General features: G+C 32.1%; 2 protein-coding genes across 6 annotated transcripts in view; one reads left to right on the top strand and one right to left on the bottom strand.

Moving 5' to 3' along the window:
* ds (dachsous cadherin-related 1) overlaps nt 1-21,751 on the top strand; it is a 456,386-nt gene that overhangs the window by 361,718 nt on the left and 72,917 nt on the right. The window contains exon 1 of one of the 5 annotated variants that reach the window (XM_074181625.1): nt 6,688-6,998. The exons of 2 other annotated variants lie outside the window; for them this stretch is intronic. In XM_074181625.1, coding sequence (XP_074037726.1) covers nt 6,975-6,998 — 24 coding nt within the window. In that variant the 5' untranslated portion in view covers nt 6,688-6,974. Of the gene's footprint in view, nt 1-6,687; nt 7,003-21,751 lie in introns of those variants that run through there. 2 more of the 5 variants (XM_074181626.1, XM_074181627.1) reach the window with 2 other exon arrangements.
* Nucleotides 7,023-10,843, bottom strand: LOC111503329 (facilitated trehalose transporter Tret1). Its single transcript, XM_023157616.2, has 2 exons — nt 10,687-10,843; nt 7,023-8,640 (listed from the first exon to the last, which is right to left on the bottom strand). The coding sequence occupies exons 1-2, from the start codon at nt 10,757-10,759 to the stop codon at nt 7,316-7,318; spliced, it is 1,398 nt and encodes a 465-aa protein (XP_023013384.2). The 5' UTR covers nt 10,760-10,843; the 3' UTR covers nt 7,023-7,315.

The raw sequence follows: 21,751 nt of genomic DNA, 5'->3' as shown, positions 1-21,751 counted from the left end.
TAACATATAAAAAGAAGATTTTTAATAATAACTTGAAAAATATTCAAGAAGGGATCTTAGTTGCAGAATTAACAGACCAAATCGTCTATTGAAAATTGCTACTGGAATACTAACAAAAATTAATTTTCTCAAACGAACCCCTAACTTTTTGTATCACTACTTTGGGCTGTTTATCTCAATGGAAGATGGCTCTAAAAAACTTGTAGACTTAAAAATGTGTCAATTTCAGTACCACTTAGACTGCAAATTCATTTCTGTACTACGTACGACTATTGCTATGCAATATGTTTTCATAATAGTAATAATGTAATAGAAATGCGGCACGGTACTCTTCCTGATTCTAAAAAACTTGATGAAATTTACATGTTTCCTGAAAACCAACATTATAAAGAAAAGAGAGGTAATAACAAACTACTTTATGGAATTAAAATAAAAGCAACTGGAAAAAATACTTTCTCCCAGCAAAACTCTGAAATGGGTTTCAAAGATATTTCGAATTGTCCAGTAATACATTCTTCAGTCAAAACCCTTGTGTTAAATGGGTTGAAAAATATTGGTAACACCTGTTTCATAAACAGCGTAATCCAATGTTTATCAAACACGAGATGGTTATTGGAATATTTGAAAAAGGATGAATTCATGAAAGATATCAACACTAGTATTTCTAGTATAGGGGGTGCTTTAATCAAAGCGTTTGCAGAAGTCATCAAGTTGTTGTGGTCAGAAGATTCATTTGATAGAGTAGTAAATACAGCCTCCTTAAAAAATCAGATTCAAAATTTTGTTCCTCGATTCATTTGTAATTCCCATCAAGACGCCTAGGAGAGTCTTCGTTATCTTTTTAGGAAGACCTTAATATAATTAATGAGAAACCCAAACCAATTTTAACGGAGACTGAGCAACAGCGGAAATGCACAAGAGTCATGGTTTACATATTTTAGGATGCGTAACTCTAACATTGTAGATAATTTCGGTGGTTAAGTGAAATCCACGATGAAATGCACACCCTTCGGACACTCAACAGTAACCCTTGATCACAGTAACCTTGGATCCTTTCTGGGAATTGTTTCTCTCCATTCCACAAAAAACCGACCAATTGAGTTTGTGGAAATGCTTGGATTCGTTTACAAGAGAAAAAACTTTGGATGGAAATGAAAAACCGACGTGTTCGAAATGCAAAGAAAGGAGAAAATGCACAAAGTCCCTATCAATCTACAAGTTTACCCATATTTTAGTAATTCATTTACTCTTTTATGAAAAGGATGGAACAAAATCGCACCATTGAGATAACCGAGGGAAAGTTTCTTTGTGCAATTATTATTTATTTGCTGTTAAGTTCAAACAAAATAAATATATTTGTAATTCGACAACAAACAAATCAATTAAATTATTGTCACGGTCTGCCATATTTACTTCCTTAATGGAAATGGACGCCTGCGTGGATATTCTTAGCATTGAATTCTCCTTAGTTATTCCCAAAAATGAATTTTAGTTGTTTGGATTTTTTTTAATCAGAAGTGAAACCTGAAGTAATGATTCTACGTATCCTTTGGATTTGTGCAAAAAATCAGCATGTGGGATTAAGTTATCGATAAAGATTAATAATCCAGACACGATTTTAGTAATATCATCATTGAAACTCGTAGTGTTGAGGCCGACTGGAGACGTTTTTCAAATCAATTTGTAATGTACTCACTAACAATTCATAGGTTATAACCTTTTAGAACCCCTCGAAATTATCCTAGCTAACTGATAAGGGAAGAGACATACCATGGAAGCTTGTGCTTAGTTTTATTTTGAAGAGAAGCACAATCTTCTGAGATTCTCAAGTGACACGGTTAAAACCGAGTGAGCAGAGTTTTAGTCAATCTGGTAATTATCTTTGAAGTGTGTTAAAAAATCTTATAATTTGTGGTGAGCTGTGGCTGAAAAAAAACTTTTCGACGTCTTTAATATATGATACAAACTTAATAACGAACAATTCCAATTGCAAAGCAGGATTAGTGACATTTCGAAATCTGTATAATCAATCTACTCGTCTTGTATATTATTGTAGAAAAACTGGTACAACTAGTATGGAATTCATAGAAATACATTTTGCTTTGTTCTAATAAATTCTTGTTTTGGATTCATCATTTTAAATTGTGTGAGGTTTTCGTTTCCTGATTTGGAAAATTATTGTACTTCTAATTGGTTGGTATTTATTGAACATTGCTTAGAAATATTCTTGTATTATAATAGACGAGATAACATGGTATTAGTTATTTTCAGAATGTTTTCTATAACTAAAAGTTATAGCTGAAAAATCGACCCCGGATATCACGGTGGGTCTTTTCTTTTTCGATTTTACTTTGATGACAAAATGTTTGTATCTTTGCGATTTTTATATTTCCTTGATTTAATTTTTTTACTTGATAGTTTAGTACTAGATAATTTATAGTGATCCCTCTTCTCCGGTGACGAGAACTTTGGAATAAACTGTAAAGTAATGAAATAAGGGTATTTTCTGGTCTTATTAAAAAAAATCAGAAAGCTGACTCATTTATTTTCTCAACAATGTGTAATGCAATTAATAATCAATGAATCAAACTTCAAAGCACTATAGGCATATATTACCGGTTTACACTGTTCTATCTCTTAATTTATTCCAAATCGATACTGTTTCGGACATTCAATCAAACATCAATTTGAAACAGATAATCTCCCTTCTTTTGGTGTTAGAATTTCTTAAATTATTTCTCTTCTACAGGTGGTGTATCTCCGTACTAACACTGTTGTATGTTAATCTGTCAGTGTGAGTTTGAAATGAACTTCGACAATCTGAAATCTTAATGACGTTCTGTAATAGTGGCATTCTTTCTCCTGAAGATTGCGTGGAGTCGTGCTTTGTATCCGAATGAATCGTGACAGCAGAGGTGCCAGATACATTTTATTGATAAACCAAAATCGTTTTCACCGAAGACGTCGAATGAATTTCGCCAAATGATCGTTGATTCGGTCCGGAATCATTTATTAAAATGTTTATACTAACATGGTACATGTGAAGGCTCAAAACGGTAATAATTTATTTCATACAGTGTAATCCATTAAGTTCTCATTATGTGGAAACTGTTTTCGGTTTTGGTGATTTATGATTTATTTCACGCACAGTTGATGCAAATAATTGTTTCTGAAAAGTTTATTGACTTCCTGAAGATAAGGAAGATGAAGGTTAATCCGTACAACTGTTGGAAGGTGTAAAGCAAATAATTTATGGAATTTTAGTCCACTTTGATTTAGCTTTATGCGTTTTCTCAGAATGGATCACCCTGTACATTAGTTTATCTTCATATTATATCTGACGGTGCCCATGTTGAACCATTTCATTTTATTCGGTTTCACTTAAATTCATTAGGCTGTCCTCTTCTGATCCCCATGAAGTCTTATAAAAATATGAACATTTTATTATTGTTTTTTCCTGAATAAATTGAATCTCTTATAATACAGGAAGAGACAAATTATCAAATTTAATTCTTTTGATATTTTATACTATACTGTGTTAAAATTACTTGGGAATTAACTTTCATTTTTCCGCTATCTTCTATCGGCTAATAATTCCAAAACAAGAATTTTTCCCAATAACCAGAAATGCAGTACTTTTCTCGACGCGGGTTTCACCAACCGAGTTGGCGTCTTGAATGGTGAAACTAATGATAAACGTTTTAAAAAATTATCTACACTGTGACTCGTGTTCAATAAATCTGGCAGCATTAAAAAAATAAATGTAGGAGAAATATCCAGTTCAACTCTAAAAAACAAAATATTCATAATATCTTGCTAAATTGGATTAATTTGATGAATTAATTTCTTTTCACCATATTATTGTTCGACGTTTGGACCCGCTACCATTCAGAGTGATATCCCTGTTGTAACGAATGTTTAGCATAAAATATATCTTGAAGCCCAGTTCACTTCCACCGTCAATCCATCTTTTCCTTTCATAAATATATAATGTCTGCCAACTCTTTCAATGAAATCCCGAATAGTCAGCGAATCGTTAATAAAATGCTGAATCAAGTGGATCACCTCTAACATGTAGTTGGCTGCTGGCACGAAAATAGCGACGGCCGAGTGAGGCGATGCGACAGCGGTGATACATACAACATATACAGTAATGCAATGCAATGCAATGAGAACAAACTAGTGTGATAAGGTTGCTCGCGATTACAGAAGTGTTAAAGTAGGGTTGTGTAGAAAAATAATATAGTACCAATACCAACTGGAAATTGATAATGAAGAATTCATCTCATGTATTTTGTCAAACATGCTCTATGGGATAGTAAAAATGATCACCTCAGCTCGTAATAAAGGGTAGAAAATTGATCTTGATCAAACCAAAAATTATTCCACTGAATATGTGTAATAAATAAGAAATGTATCCCAATTTGATAAATTATTTTGAACACAACCTTCTAAATTTTACAATTCTCATAATAATGAATTTGAAACCTGACATTTAATCTCTCTGGTGGTGTTGCACATCCATCAAGTATACTATAAAAACTCTTCGAATATCATTCAACTCATTCATCCAAATTGTTGATCATTAGAGAACATTGCGTGCCATCGAAGATAATAATATACTGGACTCTTGAAAAATAAGTTGTCGCCCTGATTGATAATGGCCATAAAGAGATCGGTCACATCTTAATTTCCATCATCTTGTTAACCTATCGCTTTTTGACGCACAAATAACGGTGTCACTAAAATTTCTAAGTTCCCCAACTTGTAGAGATAAGAGAGTCTGTCTGCCCTTCATCACGTTCCCAAGGAATAAATGTGAGGAGTGTCTACTGGACCGAACATACATGGTTACTGATTCTATCCGTTTATTCAGAGGAGCCAACATAACATTTTTGTTTTAGTACGGTAATTCTAAGAATCCCTGCAAGAATTAAAGAAATTATACTCTGGAACTCCCCATTCTCAAAACCAGGAAGAATTTATTCACCAAAACCAAAGTGATATGAATTGATTTTATCAATGGCTTTTTGATATTTCCACAAATAAAAATGTGATATGGTTTTTCATAGCTCCGATTTCATTCAGGAGAAATGAGGAATGGCCTAACTTGATAATTTTATTTCAAAACGTTGTTGGTTGTGTTCTGACTAGTTCCATTGGCGTCTTTATCTTGCGATTAGAATAATTTGAATTTATGCTTTATTTACAGACCTCGTCACATACACAATCAATAGTCTTTTGATAATGATAATAATAATAAATTGTCTTTGTTTGAACTGGCCGAAGGCTGGAACACATCCATATTTTTTTACATTGGAAATGCATAAAACCTGTCATCAATACTCTTTCCTCGGTAATTTATGAAATTCATACCTGTTAGTTTCTAATTGAGTGTGCATAAATTTATCCCAAATATTCACAAAGGACGGTAGCCGGTTGGGTTGATGTGTGTAGTTTGTTCCAGTCACTCAGTCGACCGCTGTGTGAACCGATGGTTCGAACCGCAAGGGGAACGATAGAGTTTCACTTCTTATCGTCCAACCCGCGCTAGAAATCACATGTTGAAAGGTTAGACCTCGTTAGTCCTTAGCTCGCACACGTTTCGACTTTTAATTGTCGTTCGTAGGGGTGTGACAGCTGGTTAACGGAAAAACATATTTTTTCAACTAAAATTCACAATATTTGCAACCTACTTTCGAATAATCATATTATTTTGTGTTGAAAACAAATAAACCTAAAATTACGTTAACTAAAATCCCATACTTACCTTTCCTTCACTGGTAAACATTGAACTGATAGCAGAATTCAAGAGTGATCTGTTAATAGATAAAATCTCCTTTTATTCAATTGAATAGGCAATATATTACCTGGAGATTTTGATATATGATATTTAAATAATATTTACAAAGATTTTCATGAACAAAGAAATCGTGAAATTCAACTATTTACCTGTAATATTTTATGTACTCCATAAACAGTGATGGAACATATTTCTTAGAATCTGTTTTGGGCTCTGTAAACTCGAGTATTCTTTTATTTCCAATCCTTAGAATATTCCGTTTTTGTAGATTATTTCTGAGTTTCATATACTGAGTGCTAAATATTCTTTTAATCCTTACAGTTTGTGTTTCCTTCGCCAAAATTCAATACTTCGAAGAGAATATACTCCTTCCATATAATGCCCGACAATAATTATTATTATAAAAGTACAAATCATTTGCATTATTTTTCACTCATACCTTATTTCTCCATTATTGATTACAGTAGTATCACCTGGGTTTGTCTTCAAATTATATTTTTATTACTGCTATCAGTGAGTACAAATGTGATAGAAGATAGTAATAGTGGATTTGTCTTACAAGACTTCAAAAAAACCAAACACTGGCAATACCTTACTTTTCATATTCAATTTCTGATTAGGTACATGTTGGCAATGCAAATACATTTCAAGATATATAAAAACTCGATAACAATAGATTTATCAAGTTACAAAGGACCCTTGCCAATTATACTCTAAATCTAAACTATAGTTTCATGAAATCAATGAATTTACTTTGATTCACGTCAGTATTAGGCACGAAATTGACATTTGAAGAATACTCAAGAAAATTTTGAAATAAATAAATGCAAAATTTATGAAAAAAGAAAACTGAAAATAGTTTTACTTAAGTTAAACTAACTCAGGATACGTTCAGACGTGCTACGAGTCACTCCATTTTCTTTCGGCTTTTTTTTGTGTACTTGGAAAACTTCGATCGGCAATCGAATTGAATGTAGAAAGTGAAACAAGTGATGTCGGTATGATGGAAAGACGGTAATGAATCTTTTTCAGTGTCGTATTTTATTATTTTTTGAATTTTTAAGAGGCTTATCTTTTCTTGTGGAATATACGATAGTGTAGCGGAATAAGTACACGACTGTCGACGCCCACTTTGGGTTGTGTCAAGTTGCAGCAGGAAGTATCTACTGAGATGAATAATGAAGGAAACGTTAGAGTAGGTACTAATGAAAACATAACCTTTTGAGTATGTTACATAAGTGTATTTCAGTCAGGGTTTATTTGATAACAATTAAGGTGTGTCAAAAAATTATTTTTGTAGAAATATTTGAAAAAGACACTCATAGTTTGATTTTTCACAAAAAAAAAATTAATCAAACCTACAATTTTAGTAGTGATCGGAAATGCTGTATCGTCCCTTTTGCGAAATGTTTTTCGTCAGAGTTATAGAGCGAAAGAGACTTTTCAGTATTTTCCAATCGAAATTTTTTTACCATAGAGAGATCTTTGCCACATAGCATAATTTTATCATTATTAGTTTTTTCCGGCAATCAAATATTGCTGTATTTCTTCAAGCGTTTTTCCTTTGGTCTCTGGCACATATTTGATAACAAAAATCAAACCGACACAACTGCACATTGAGAAGAAGAAGAACGGAACAAACATGGTTTCAAACTCATCCAAAGCGATTTGAAATATCTTTGATACCAAAGCTCCCATCAAAACTGAAAACGTATCCGCTATGCCTAGAGCTTTGGCCTTGATATTCGTTGGAAACAATTCACTGAGAACTGTTACTGGGCCGAAAGCCAAACCGATACTGAAAAATATGTTGTAAGAAGTGAGCGCCGTAATAGGCAACCAGTTGAGTTTGTCAACAATTCCCACATGGAAGTCTTTCAAATAAAAGTGGAGGGAAAGCATGAATACTGAAAGGGCGCAACCAGCTGTTGAAGTTATCATAAGTTTCCTCTTTCCGAACCTGTCCACGATGAAAAAAGTTGCTGAAGCAACAGCAATCAATTCTACTGTGCAGTATACCACAACAGATAATGTGGGATTGATATTGCTCCCAGTTTCTTTGAAAATTGCCTCGGTGTAAAACATACACGGGTTTTTGCCACTAAACTTGTTAGTCAAGCAAAGAATGAGAAAAATATACGTAGCCTTTCTTATATTCGGAACTGTAAAAAGATCCAACACTCCAGATTTCTCTGATCTTTCCTGTCTACTCACTGCAATCCGCAGAGAGTTCATTTCGTTATCAACATTGGAGGTTCCTCTCAGTATCTCCAAAGACCGCCTTGCGTCCTTCATGTTGTGCTTCTTGATGTAATAATAAGGCGATTCAGGCATTAAAACGAAGGCTGCAAAGTGGATGACTGGGATCATTGCACATACCAAACTGGACGTGAAAATGTCCATCATTGAGCCAATGATGTTGATGAGGAGAGTGCCTGTGATAGCAAATATGGCAATGGTTGCCGTAAGAAAGCCTCTAATTTCAGGGTTTGAAATTTCTCCAATATACATCGGCAGAGCAGTGTAGGAGCCACCTTCTGTTGCACCAATTATGAATCTCAAGGCACTGATAACCCAAATGGAATCTGCAATGGAGATGAATATAAAACAAATAAAGACTATTGGAGCCATGAGGAGAGTGGTAAATTTTCTTCCAATTTTATCTGCTAAGTAGACGGCGATTAGGGCTCCAAAGGGCGAGCCTAGTAAGGGAGCGATTGCACACCATGAACCTTGTGCGCTGGTTGTGGGAATAGTGGAGGTGTTTGATGTAATTTTCGGTAAGTAAGGCGACGTCCAACCGAGGTTGATTCCTGAGCTCATGATGGAAACGGCACCTGGAAATTGAATTTTTTTCTGAATACATTAGCAGTTTCCATCTTATTTGAGTAATGAAGTTATAGAATTTGGAAGCATTTTTTGTACCATCAGTTATCGTGCCTAGAACATCAAAATGTAATGAACTCTCTAAGTATGTTGATCAGATATTACTGCACTACTGTTTTATCTGAGAGATCACCGCACTAAATAGAGTAATAATTTAGGAGGGTCTGTTCGATCCTCCACTGCAACGTATGAGAGTTTATTGTATCTGGCACCTATTCAAATTTCACTAAGTACGTCAAGCTTCCTAACGTAGGCGAGTAGTTTGTTTGAAGGTGATATTTCAGATCCAATGATATGAGTGAAAATGTACCAAATATTGAGAACCTTATTTGGGCATGTTTTATCATCTTTCATATCAGTGTTGGCCCGTTGAATTCTAACAGTTCAAATATGATGATTTAGACGACTACACTGATAACTCAGAACGTCTACTAGACAAGATTGGTTTCCCTTTTTGTAGTCTAACGATCGTTTGGTGACATGTGTGAAGTTGGTCTCCAACACGAAATTACCCAAAAATACATCAATGGCGAAGACTTCCATCTCCACCAAATATATCTCTGAATCAACGTTTCCATATTTTCAAGTGTTTTTAATATATCTGTGAACTAACATTTCCAAATGAAGTTTTCTACTTAATACTACATAGTTTTTGAGAATTAACCATTTGGGAGACAAAAAAATTGACCTACTTGATTGAACGATTGATACGTGCGTTGAAATTTTCGAAATGTTGAATTTTCAATGTAGCTTTTGACTAATCGTACTTTTATTTTATTTATAAAATGAATAAAAACATTTTCATTTTCAAATTGTTACATGAATTTATAATGGAATTTTTGAATTATCTTTATTAAGGGTAACGCATAAAATAAACCCATTTTTTTTTCAAAAACAGAAAAAAACCAATCAATACAGTTTATTGTATTATTTTCACTAAGAAGGGTTTTACAAAAACACTTTATGGTGAATATAATACAATAAACTGTATTAATTAGTTCTTTATTATGGATTTTCATCAAGTTTCAGCCAATTCTATTCAATTATCAAAAACAGAAAAATTGATTTCGATATATCTAATCGATCCAAATCATTTGTGTTTCAATGAATCACCACTGAAATGAAAATACAATAAAAATGTCAAAAACGTTAAAGACGAACTGAAAAATGCAGTATGATTCGTACATGTACAATTAACCTATTTTCTGATACTCGATGAATAAAAACTAAAATTGTATTAAGTTAAGGAGTTAGACAAGATTTTTCATATATGTATACATTATCAATATTTCAGAATGTCGACAGTTCATTCAAACAAATGTAGAAGAAATAGACTATCAATTTTTTGTAAAATGAAGTGATATTCTCGCTAATTTTTCATCATAGTTGCACAATGATGAGGGCGATAAGGAATTCAGCAATAATTTCAGTGCCAAAACTACACAATTACTATTTGAATTCACTACATTTTTTTTCAGTGAATCCCACTTGCTGTTAAAATAAATGTTTTCGTAAGAAATGTTTTTCGAGAAAAAATCAGATTATTAAATATACAATATATTATAACACATTTCTGAAATTATGGATTGACATTCTTTTGATAAATCGAACTTGGTGCACTCGTAATATAACCCTTAAGTAAACTTTATTGTATCAAATATCCCTAAAGAAGCTACTGTATAGCGACACATGTTAGGGTTTTGTAAAGTATTGAGTGAAACACTCACATAGTGCTTATTGGTGTATTTTGGACGAACATTGACCTCATTTGAATATAATTTAGAATTCATGGGCCTCATCCAAACTTGAAAAAAAAGTGAATTTATAAAAATGAAATTTTGAATCTTCTCATTGACTTAGCAACAATACATAAAGTTGATTTTTCCATTCACTGAAATTAATGACTTCCATATAGTGGAAATCGATGGTTATTGTAACACTCAGCATATAATGCATTCATCCTATATTACAAACTCAATAAATCATGTTCAATATACCTGTAATAGTTGCAATATATTGGAACAAATTGCCTTTGTTGTAAAATAAGGCATTTTCCCAAAGGACCACCATTCTCCTAGGTCTAGGTGAAACTAAAAACTACCTTCCAAACAGACTAAGAGCTCTTATCAAAATAAACTGATTATCAACCTCCCGCGAAATTTTACTGCCCGAAATCCATATGATAATATTGATGAACATTTGTACTTTTGAAGGAAATAATATTAATTACTATGTAAAGAATTGAAATAATGAGTTGTTTCATATCAGTTTTAATTACAAAAGCAAGCAAATATTGATTTGCGAATTATACAGGGTATTTGAATTATATTTGTATGTATCATGCGTCAATTAACAATGATGAAAGAGACTTTCATGTACCAGCTTAATAATTATATTCATTATCACATTGACATAAATGTTTTTAGTTATCGACATTTTCCAAAATAGTTAAATATAATTCGGTTGAAAGCTATATATTAATGAAGTGTTTATTTTTTGGGGAAGAAATGTTTTCATTAATTCGAATGTAGTTGTTTCCAAAATATTATTTTTTTCATGCAACTCAATGTTTATATGAAAATAGTTGTTTCGAGTAGGTTTTTTCTTCCAGTTTGAAAGTCATTTCTTTGCATGAACCACACATCTTCGTGAAGAGTTTATTTTGAAATTGATTGATTTCTTCTTTTCTTTGGAAGAGTTCCACAATTTTTTGTACCTCTATCAAAAAAACTGGTATTGATTTTCTAAGGATTGATGTGATCATTTTATGATACGACTATTTAAAATGGCTAATGGAGTTATATCATAGATTTCTATGTTTGCAATGCCAAGATGAATTCACCTCAAAATTTCGTGATAATTCCCAATTGAGATATTTTAGAAAACGAAGACTGTTCGCCCTATATGAAGACATTTCATTTCGAAGGTCATGAAAATGCTATCATTTTCAATAAATTGATGTAACTTCGTTACTACGTGGTAGGAAATCATCATGAAAAATGAGAATTGAAACTTTCTACGTTATTTACCATTTTTATTTGTAACTAACATTAATGCATTAAATAGTAATGTATAAGTTTGAAAATGTCCTCATAGGATGAATCTGCAGTAACGTTAATTACGAATAAACGTGGTAAAAAACATAGAAAGTTTCAATTCTAATTTTTCATTATCATTTTCAGTTATTAATTGTCTCATTTTTTTCATATGCGGATTTATGAAAAATTGTACAATTCATATAAAACTCTGCTTCATTCAAAACATGAATTTTCCATTTTAAATAATGATAATAATAATAATATGTCTTTATTCATCACAATAATGAGTACAAATGAAATAAAATTCAAAGAAATGATGAATAGGCGGAGTTCAGCTATGAGAGCTGCTTTTAGACCCAACCTCGATTGGTATGTATTTTTATTATTTTGTATTATATTCGGATATGTGGGAAATTGCCAAAATCTTTTGCATATGTCGTGCCCTATCACTGTTGTGTAAGAAAAATGTCTTTCTACCTTTTCTTAAAGTTTCTCAATGAACTTTCTCTAAAGTCTGTAGGGATGGTGTTATACAACTTTGCCGCATTGTAGGAGAAACTTCGAGTAAATATTGCTGTGGAATGCCTGGGAATGAGCAAAGTATGCCTATTACGAGAAGTGCCACTGTGTGATAGTGCAACTAGTCTTTCACGTAAGTAAGGCGGATATCCCGAAACAAGAATTCTATGCGTGAAACTAAGCAAACGGATTGCTCTTAGATATTTGAGTGAAAGCCAGATAGAATCTCGAAAGGACGGACTTATGTGATCATACTTTCGGATACCGTAAGAAAATCTGACACAACTATTTTGTATTCGCTGGAGTCGCATCACATCTAATTGTTGTAAGGCGGGTCCGTAGATACAATCGCAGTAAGCTTATCTTGAAAAAATAAGTGTTTCACAGAGATTCAACTTCATTTCGATATCCACAGGCTAGAAAATAATTTAAACTCTACTTTAATTTTCAAAGAAATCAAATATAATGGGAAATGTAGATAATTCATTGAAATTTTCGAAACTAAATTCTTAAACATCTTTTGATACGCCACTGATTTCGTATTGCTAATATCTAAGACATGAAAGTTTCATTTTCAATAGTGTTTGCGGTACCTATGAAAACGCATTTTTTTCTTCAACTCTCAATATTCCGTATCTCTGAAAGTAAGAATTTTTAAATATTTATTCAAAGTACCTTTTGTACTTAAGAACCGCCTTATTCATTCCGGTTTGTATCCTCATTGAAAGTTTCGGTTTTTCCCTTGATACAAATACTATGTGTTTGTTTTCTTTGTTGAAGGCTGATGATGAATGAAAAAGTGGAAATGTCGCCCATTTAAATTGACATCATTTTTCTTGCAAATTGTGAAAATCGGATGAAAATCAGTTTATGTTTGGGTGTGGTGTGTAAAACTTAGCTCAAGCCCCTTCTCCTAGAAAATATTTCATTAATCTATAACAAATCATTTATAATTAATTGTGTCAATAATACTCTAATCGTCACTATTTATACTATTCAACAATTTGAAAATAAACTATTTTCATGAGTATTTATAATAATCACTATTAACAACAATTATAAAAGAGATGTAATGTAGACATTCATTATATATTCAATGCCAGGTGACCATCAATTTATATAGAATAGCTACATTTTTATCAAACTATCATGACAGCAAAACATTTCACCGATTGAAACTACTCGTAGTATCGGGTTACAATTAAAATTTTCAGAGAAGAATAGAATAACTCGATTTTTTCGTTTTTGATTTTTTTCTACAAAAATTTATTATTTTCTACGATATTTGACAAAAACTTACCTTTTTGTAATTTGAACATGCTGGAATATTCAGTTCAACAATTTATTTTGATGTTGAACATAAAAAATTTCATGTTCAACTTGAAGTATCAAAAAAAATTAATAAAAAAAAATTACAGTGGCTTTTCTTCTTCAATTATCTACTTTCAGACGGCGTAACATCCGTTTAAAAAAAATCCGTTTAAAATCCATTTTCCGTTAATCAGCTGTCGTCCCTATACGAACGACAACTGTCAACTAAGGAAAAATTGTAGTGACAAATGTAAATGATGTGAAAAATTGAAAATCTCGTCACTATGTTTGATGGATATAGAGAAATCCACTGGTATACCGTCTTTGGTGAATTCACCAGACACCATGTTAGATAACCATGAAAAGAAAATAAAACTTCCCACTTTGGGTAGATTGCTGAAATTGAAAACCAATCTGCGTACTAAAAATCTATTGAACGCAACAAAATTTACGTGATTTCAATTGACCTTCAACAATTTATACAAAATAAATATATTTTTCACTAACACATACATTTAATATCATTGAAACTTGAGGCTGAGGCTCATATGTATATATATACGAAATTAACCAATTTCGGTTCCCAACCAAAGTTCCCAACCCAACCAAAGTGGGAAGTTTTATTTTCAACAAGATGACCAGTTCAGTTTGAGGAGTTCCAGAAGATGACAATACTACCAACTGTCGAAAGTGCTCGCTCTCGCTCGCTTTGAAATACTCAAAATAAAGGAAAATTAGTTGCATCAATCAAATATATATATATATATATATATATATATATATATATATATATATATATATATATATATATATATATATATATATATATTTGTGTGGATAATCTTAGCGATTGGAGAAATGTAGAGTAAAATGGATTAACGGGGTCTCTCAGTAAAAAAATAAAAAATTAAACTCTGCTCTACTTTGCCAAGCGTTCGCTTCTAATGGAAAGCTTCTTCAGGGCAGTAAAAATGAGTGAAAAACAATAATTGAACATATAAATTTACGAAAAGTTAACATGTATAGAATTTTTTTCGGTGAGACCTAAGTGGAACGACCTATTGGTGTGACACCCAAGTCAACTTGCGCTTACGCAATTATTTTTATTAAGTATTTTTTTTGGTTATTCACATTTTAAAAAACTAATCAATACACTTTATTGTATGATTTTCACTATAAGGGTTTTACGAAAAAGAAGCTATTGTATAGCGAAACACGTGTCGCGGTTTTTGTAAAACCCTTATAGTGAAAATCATACAATAAACTATTTGATTAGTTTTTTAATATGGATTTTCATCAAATATCGGCCAGTTCTATTCAATTATTCACATTTTGTCTTCAATCGAAGACCGCCTGCCTGGTACTGACGATGCCCAATAGGCTGAAACAGCTGTCTACCGGTGGCTCTTGAATTGAAATCAATATGGGAATGATCAGAATAGTACTTACCTATTTATGTTTTGATTCTCATGGAATTATTTTCCAGCAGCTTGACTGCATTGATTTTTAAAAAAAGTTATAACTGCAAACAGTTTATGAGACCAATAAATATTATCGATTGGAATTGAAGTATACTTCTGATGTGAAAAAAAATTGCAAAATCCTTCAATATGTCTATTGATCATGATATGGAAAATACCACTTCACTTTGGATATAACGCTGAAATTGAGAATGATGCTACATCCTAAAAATATGTTGAACGAAAGATTTGTCGGCGTTGTCTATAAAACAGAATTTACATGAGGTACGCCTGGGGCTGGCTACTGTACCGCCACACCCCACAGATAACAGAGATAATGGCACCGACATCGGCATGCGACAGAAGGAGATAGAAGATCAGAGGTGAGCTGATCGGGCATTATGATCAAGAAACCCTGTAATTGAGTACTTATTAAACATTATTACAATACTAGCCCGGAGTCACTCTTGTAACATTTATAAATCAAGTTCACCTGATGTGGTGCTTCATGGTAGATTTGGTGTTATTTTCTCGCGGAAAAGGTAGTTTTATAGCGATCTGAAGTTTTTCTGTACCAACTGGTGTGAGTTTGATGGTTTCGGCTAACATAACCGTACATTTCAATCAATACAGTTCAGAAATGTTTGTTGCGGGAGGATTATGGCTGAATCATACATCAAACTGTTACTTTAATATCAAGAATGAAATTGGATAATCCATACACTGTTGCTGAAAAACGTGGCGTATCTGTTTAAAATCCGTTTTTCCGTTAACAAGCTGTCGCACCCCTACGAACGACAACCCTCCAAAGTCGAAACTTAGCGCTAATATGTATAAATATGTATTAATAAACTGCAAAATGTTCTGAAATATAAATATTCAATTGATTATTTTTATTGATATTTTGGTTTGCAATAAAACAAAATTGGTTATTTAGTCCAGCCAATTTAGACATTCGAAGCTACCTAAATTTCCACCAAGCTGAAAATCAGTGAGATTATTTAAAATCAAATTAAAAATATAATTTGAGAGTTTTCCATCTTTCCCCTGTATAGAAAAAAATTATTCAAGGTCAAAGATCAAAAATATGAGTTTTTACGCGATTTTCAGCAAAACGGTAATTTTATCATAAAAATACGTCAGACAAAAACTGTAGATCATAAAATTATCTACTAAAAATGTTTCAATATTTTTCTCCTACGAGCTACCGTTTTTGAGATATAATGATTCAAAAAGTTGTAAAAATTGTAATCGTCATAATATGCACACGTTTTCACGCCACCTATGAGGTACGGTACCTACTTAGCGCATTTTTTTAACGTGGTTTCCCCAGTAGGCCTATTCCACGGGTCAGTTGTGATCCTTTTTAATTTGAAACTATTGCAAAATAATGAATGTTAGCAGAGATTGAAAAGATGAAAGCAATTTAAGTTGATAAAAAGGAGTGAAATGTTATCGTTCCAGTCGTAACTTTCAAATTCTTCTTCTTGTTCTTCTTCTTGATCCTCTTCTTCTTGTTCTTCTTCTTCTTGTTCGTCTTGTCCTTCTTTTTCTTGATCTTGTTCTTATTGTCCTTCATCATATTCATCCTGAGTACATGTAAACAGCGTTAATAGAGATGTATCGCGAAAAACAAATTTTTTTGACTTTTGACCTTGAATAAATTTTTTTCCATACAGGGGAAAGATGGGGAACTTTCAAATTTTATTTTTAATCATATTTTTTTAACAATCTTACTGATTTTCAGCTTGCTGGGAATTTAGGTAGCTGTACTCTTATTTTTTGGTCTAATTTGATGGGACTATAGTAGAGTGTTAGTTGATATGATGAAGTTGAGATGGAATTGGCCGATACTTGATGAAAACCCATAACGTATTCAAATAACAAATGCTTTCTCACTAGTTCATACTCAATACTCTATACTAACTTAATTAGTATGAGCACTCCTGAGGAAGCTACTGTATATTGAAACACGTGTTGAAGTTTTATAAATTGTTAAGCGAAAATCTCACAATAACGTGTTACTTGAATAAGTTGTACATTTGAAAACTAGATAACTGTAAAAATTTGTAACATAATTGTAATTTTCGGACCAAAAAATTATTAGGCTTTGCAGGACAATTGTCGAATGTATTTGATGAAGAATTGAAAGAGGGCTTTGAATTGTTAAAAGTGTACAAACATAGTAATGCGGTAACTAGAAAATGCCAAGACAATGTAACTATGTCTTCTAACGAACCTTATTTAATTTAGATGTATATTATCTGCATATTTCCAATTGACGTAATATTCAACTTAACAAATATAGAAAAAAATTGTATTAGATTGGTCAGTGAGAAAGTTGAAAACGGGAGAATAATAGGCTAACTGAGTTATAATTTCTAAAGAGTATCAATTCAACACAGAAATATATTATCTTTTTTACTTGTCTAAAATGGTTATATATTTTCCTTACATTTTCTATTTTGAATAGGCCAAAATATAATTTTAGCCTATTCAAGATAGAAGCTATTTAGAAACTGAAAGAAGTGATATTGTAAGATTACAGCAGACACTTCAAATTGATGAGAAAAATGTGTCTCAGTACTCCGAAGTAAAATCTAAACTCAAATTATACATACTAAGCTTCAGTAAATACAGAAACAGGGAAAAACGCATGGATAATCCTATAGGTGGAACGTCTCGATTATGAGACACCAGACAATGACTGGTTAGGTTCAGCAGTACCTATATACTTGCTAAAAGTTTGATATTTGCCTATATTACATTTTAAAGAAGATATCTCTGTCATTGGATGGTAATATTAATGATATTTATTTTTCCTTAGACACAGATAACATGTATTAGAATCGTTAAAGTACACATAAAGCCATGCCACAAAATTCACAGAAACACCGTTGTTACTAAAATAACAACAATTAAAATAAAATAGAGCACAAATATACTCACATTCTACGAATCGTAAAATTCTTGCAATATATAAAAACATTTCTCAATCAAATAATTCTCCAACAAGTTACTGAATTTATTGAGGTTTGTTATATCTTTTAGACACCTAGGGAGCTTATTGAAAATAGTTAGACCTACCACTGATGGACAAGTTAATGTTGTTTATATTGACGAAAAGGAACATGGAGATCACGTTTTTGTCTAGTGTTCACATTATGAATACTTCTTCCATTTGAAGGAAATCTATTCTTGTTTTTAAAAACATAGATTGACATAGATGGTGATGTCATTATGTAGCAATTAATTTAGCTGAAAATGACCATAAATGGAAGAAGAAATCCTGCAAAATGCTAACAATTTTCTTATCAGTTCTCGTACAATAAATATCCTTCACAGATACTGTATAATACTTGTATCGATATTGGATTATAATAATGATAGTTTCAATTATTTGTGTGTGTTTGTGTCCCACAAAGAATATTGTTAACATAAACAAACCCTCCTTATACGTACATTGCTCCAGAGCAAAGAATTCCTAGGACAAGTAGTTTTTCTGTGGAGAAAACCCGGTTCACTTGATGAAAGACTATTTTGTCAAGGTGGTCTGTTCTGTTGATTTATTACAAAATAGAATATACTTACAATTACACCATAATTAAGAGAACGGCTACGTACTGGTACTCAATCGGGGTTTTTTCTTTCGCTATTCTACTTATGATGTACATTTAGAATGACATACACTAGTACTTCTAGCAAATTAATAATGCATTTGGTTTATTGGTATTCCGCACATAAAATATATAAAGTGAAATGGAAAGGAATGATGTATAATTTTTGCTACATGCAATTCTTTTAGAATTCAATCAACCATATTAATTAAGGTTTTTTGATTATAAAGTATGAGGTTCTAATTATCGGGATGGATATGATGGGAGGATAGATTATTTTTCTTTCTATAAATTTACTCAATAATTAGGCTATAGAAGTAGAACAAATAGGATTACTCTTTTTTATAACGAAGATTTAAGTTCATTTTCATGAAAACTCATTGAAAAAAAATAACACTTTGTATAAATTGATTTGACTTATAAATTTGAAACTATACTCAACTTACCTAATCGTCTTCATGAGTTTAAAATGAACTCAATTAAATTGGGGAAAATAAGAAATCACAGAAACTAGCACATATTCTTTATTCTTTCTAAGGAAGTACAGATGTATGAATAGAAAATTGTCTATTCTCGAGTGAAATGAACATATCCAGGGAAGGGGCCACATCTAAATATTTTTATGGAGTAGAAATAAATACACTCCATTATTGCGTATGTATGCAAAATATTTTTCGAAGACAACAATGAAAATTCAAGTAGCAACCGCACGCTCTTAAAACATGTGTCCAAAAATAGTGACGTCAAAAGTCTTTAAGATTGTTTTTGTTGCAAAGTATGAATATCTGCGAAAATTCATATTGATTTTACATTCTTCTGAGGTCAGATTCTGTCTGTTTTTTTTTGAGACTGTCGTATGGTCAGTGTTTGTTAGGAGTGCCTTCTAATTTTGAAATAATGAATACAGAATAAAATTGCAGTTTTGTTATTCTGTTGTTTTCATGAAGAGACTAGAGAAAATTGGTTCAAATTTTTTGCATGTACCGTTTCGTGAAAGTACCACAGCATCCATGCTAAAAAGGCGTTTGAAAAATTGCCTTACAAATATAAAGAACAAAAGACCTGGTTGATTTTTGGTATCATGACGTGATACCAAAAAATCATCAACAAAGATCATTTGGCGTACTGCCAGAAAATTGTCGAAGATATGTCTATAAACTATCGAAGTAAACAGAAAATATGTTTCTGCATATCTATCACCAGAATTTCAGTTTAACTTTCCTTCATTTTAGCAAAGTCCGCATCTGTTATCACAATATTCTCTTTCATAAAATATTACCTTATGTGTGATGAGCGATTTTCTCATACATAATCAATTACAGACCTTTAGACGTTGCCTAAGGGCTTACTTACTTGGAACATAAGTGTCATGCTTCCACTCTTTGCCAATCACGTGCTACCACCAATAGCAATATCTGGGTATGTGTGTGTAATTTGGCAGGAAATTTGCAGTAATATATAGGTTGGCAGTAGTGTACCTTATTTTCAATGCTAGTTCAAGACTTGCTATCATAATATTTGGTTATTGATGAATAATAATAAATACATGAAAATTTATAAGTTCAAAATAGAGAGAATAAAGAAAAGACTAATAACACGATATTGAATTTTTGTAATCATAAAACAATCGCAGTTATAATATTTTGAGAAACTTCAAAAAGATTGTGGTTTAAGTGAAATTTTTGCAACTTATATTTAATCATTGATCATCGTCCACTTCTTAATTATCATTTGTTGTGAGCATTGATGAGCATTGTGATTTTTTAGGCTAGAATATATGCAAGTAAATTGGATTTTGCTATTATAATGTCGATAAATTGATGGATGTAGCCGTTGCTACGTGGTGGGAAATCATGATGAAGAGAAGAGAATTGAAAATTTTCTATGTTTTTCACCACTTTTATTTGCAGTTTCGTCCTGTAAGGACATTTTAAAACTTATACAATGAACTGTGATAAAAAACATAGAAAGGTTTCAATTCTCTTTTCTTCATTATTATAATATCCTTTAAATGAAAAAAAGTGTCTGTATGCCTGTTAGAATATCAGCGACGTCAGAAGCATAATTTGATAGATCATTATAAGTCAGACGATTTTAGCTAAAGAAAGGCATTGTGAATTGTCGTTGCACGTCTTCCCTTAATCATTCAGTTGTACTGCCAAACTTGTTAATTCTCTCGAAACTGAATAAGTTTTTGATGAGATATTTTACAGCATAGCATGGTCATACAATCTATATATCACAAATAACCAAATCACCCAAGAAATCTAAATGTTGCGACTAGTTAATAATTATACTCGTAAATCACATCCTCCTTGGTATTTGTAGTTGAACTGGTTCCCTTGTAAAGTTTATTGGCTTCAATAGAATGTTTTCTTCATTATGTTGAATTCAATAAGTCATGAAGATCCCTTCAAGCTAACAGATAACATCAATTGATTTAGAAAGAGAAATATCAACTGACATCAAATATAAATAAAACATAGGTGATGATAACGATTCCTTTTATGAAGAAGTTATCAAAAAAAAACTCAAACCATATTTTCAATCATTCTTTGTGAATTGATTCATCTCGAGTTGATAATTTTCTACCGATATTGAATTATCATTCCTGATTTCCAGGAATTCACTGGGGATTCCAATCAGTTCGTCTATAAATGTTGAAAACCGCTGGAACTTTAAGATATCTCATCCGATCGCATTGCGGACTATCCACTCGATGTAATTGTTATGTGTTATAAAAAGCTGTACCGACATGTTTGTCTTCCTTCGGTGAACGCTAGTAATTGTCCAAACCAGCTGTATGAATCCGCCGTAAATGACTTAATCCGTGTTTTTCCCCGAATTGAGCTTATCTCCCGTTTCAACTCCTCACTAGAACTAGTCTCTTGCATAACTTAGCAAACATCGGTAATTTAACCCTGTCAAGCAATTCATGGGCGTCTAGAATGTGTCTTTGGTCGTCAAACAGTGGATGTGTTGCAAATGGATTATTTTCTGTAATTCCGACACGAATCAAGAAATACTTTTTATTAAAATTAACTTTGAGTATTGGATACAATACAATTTACATCGATTGGAGCAATGCAAATAGAAGATTTCATTTTCTCAGATAAT

The sequence above is a fragment of the Leptinotarsa decemlineata genome, unplaced genomic scaffold, assembly GCF_025532065.1.
Source record: "Leptinotarsa decemlineata unplaced genomic scaffold, Ldec_3_MD MMD2_tig00026314_RagTag_RagTag, whole genome shotgun sequence".
Taxonomy (NCBI): domain Eukaryota; kingdom Metazoa; phylum Arthropoda; class Insecta; order Coleoptera; family Chrysomelidae; genus Leptinotarsa; species Leptinotarsa decemlineata.
The sequence above is the reverse complement of the archived record's forward strand: the minus strand, read 5'-3'. Positions and strand labels throughout refer to the sequence as shown.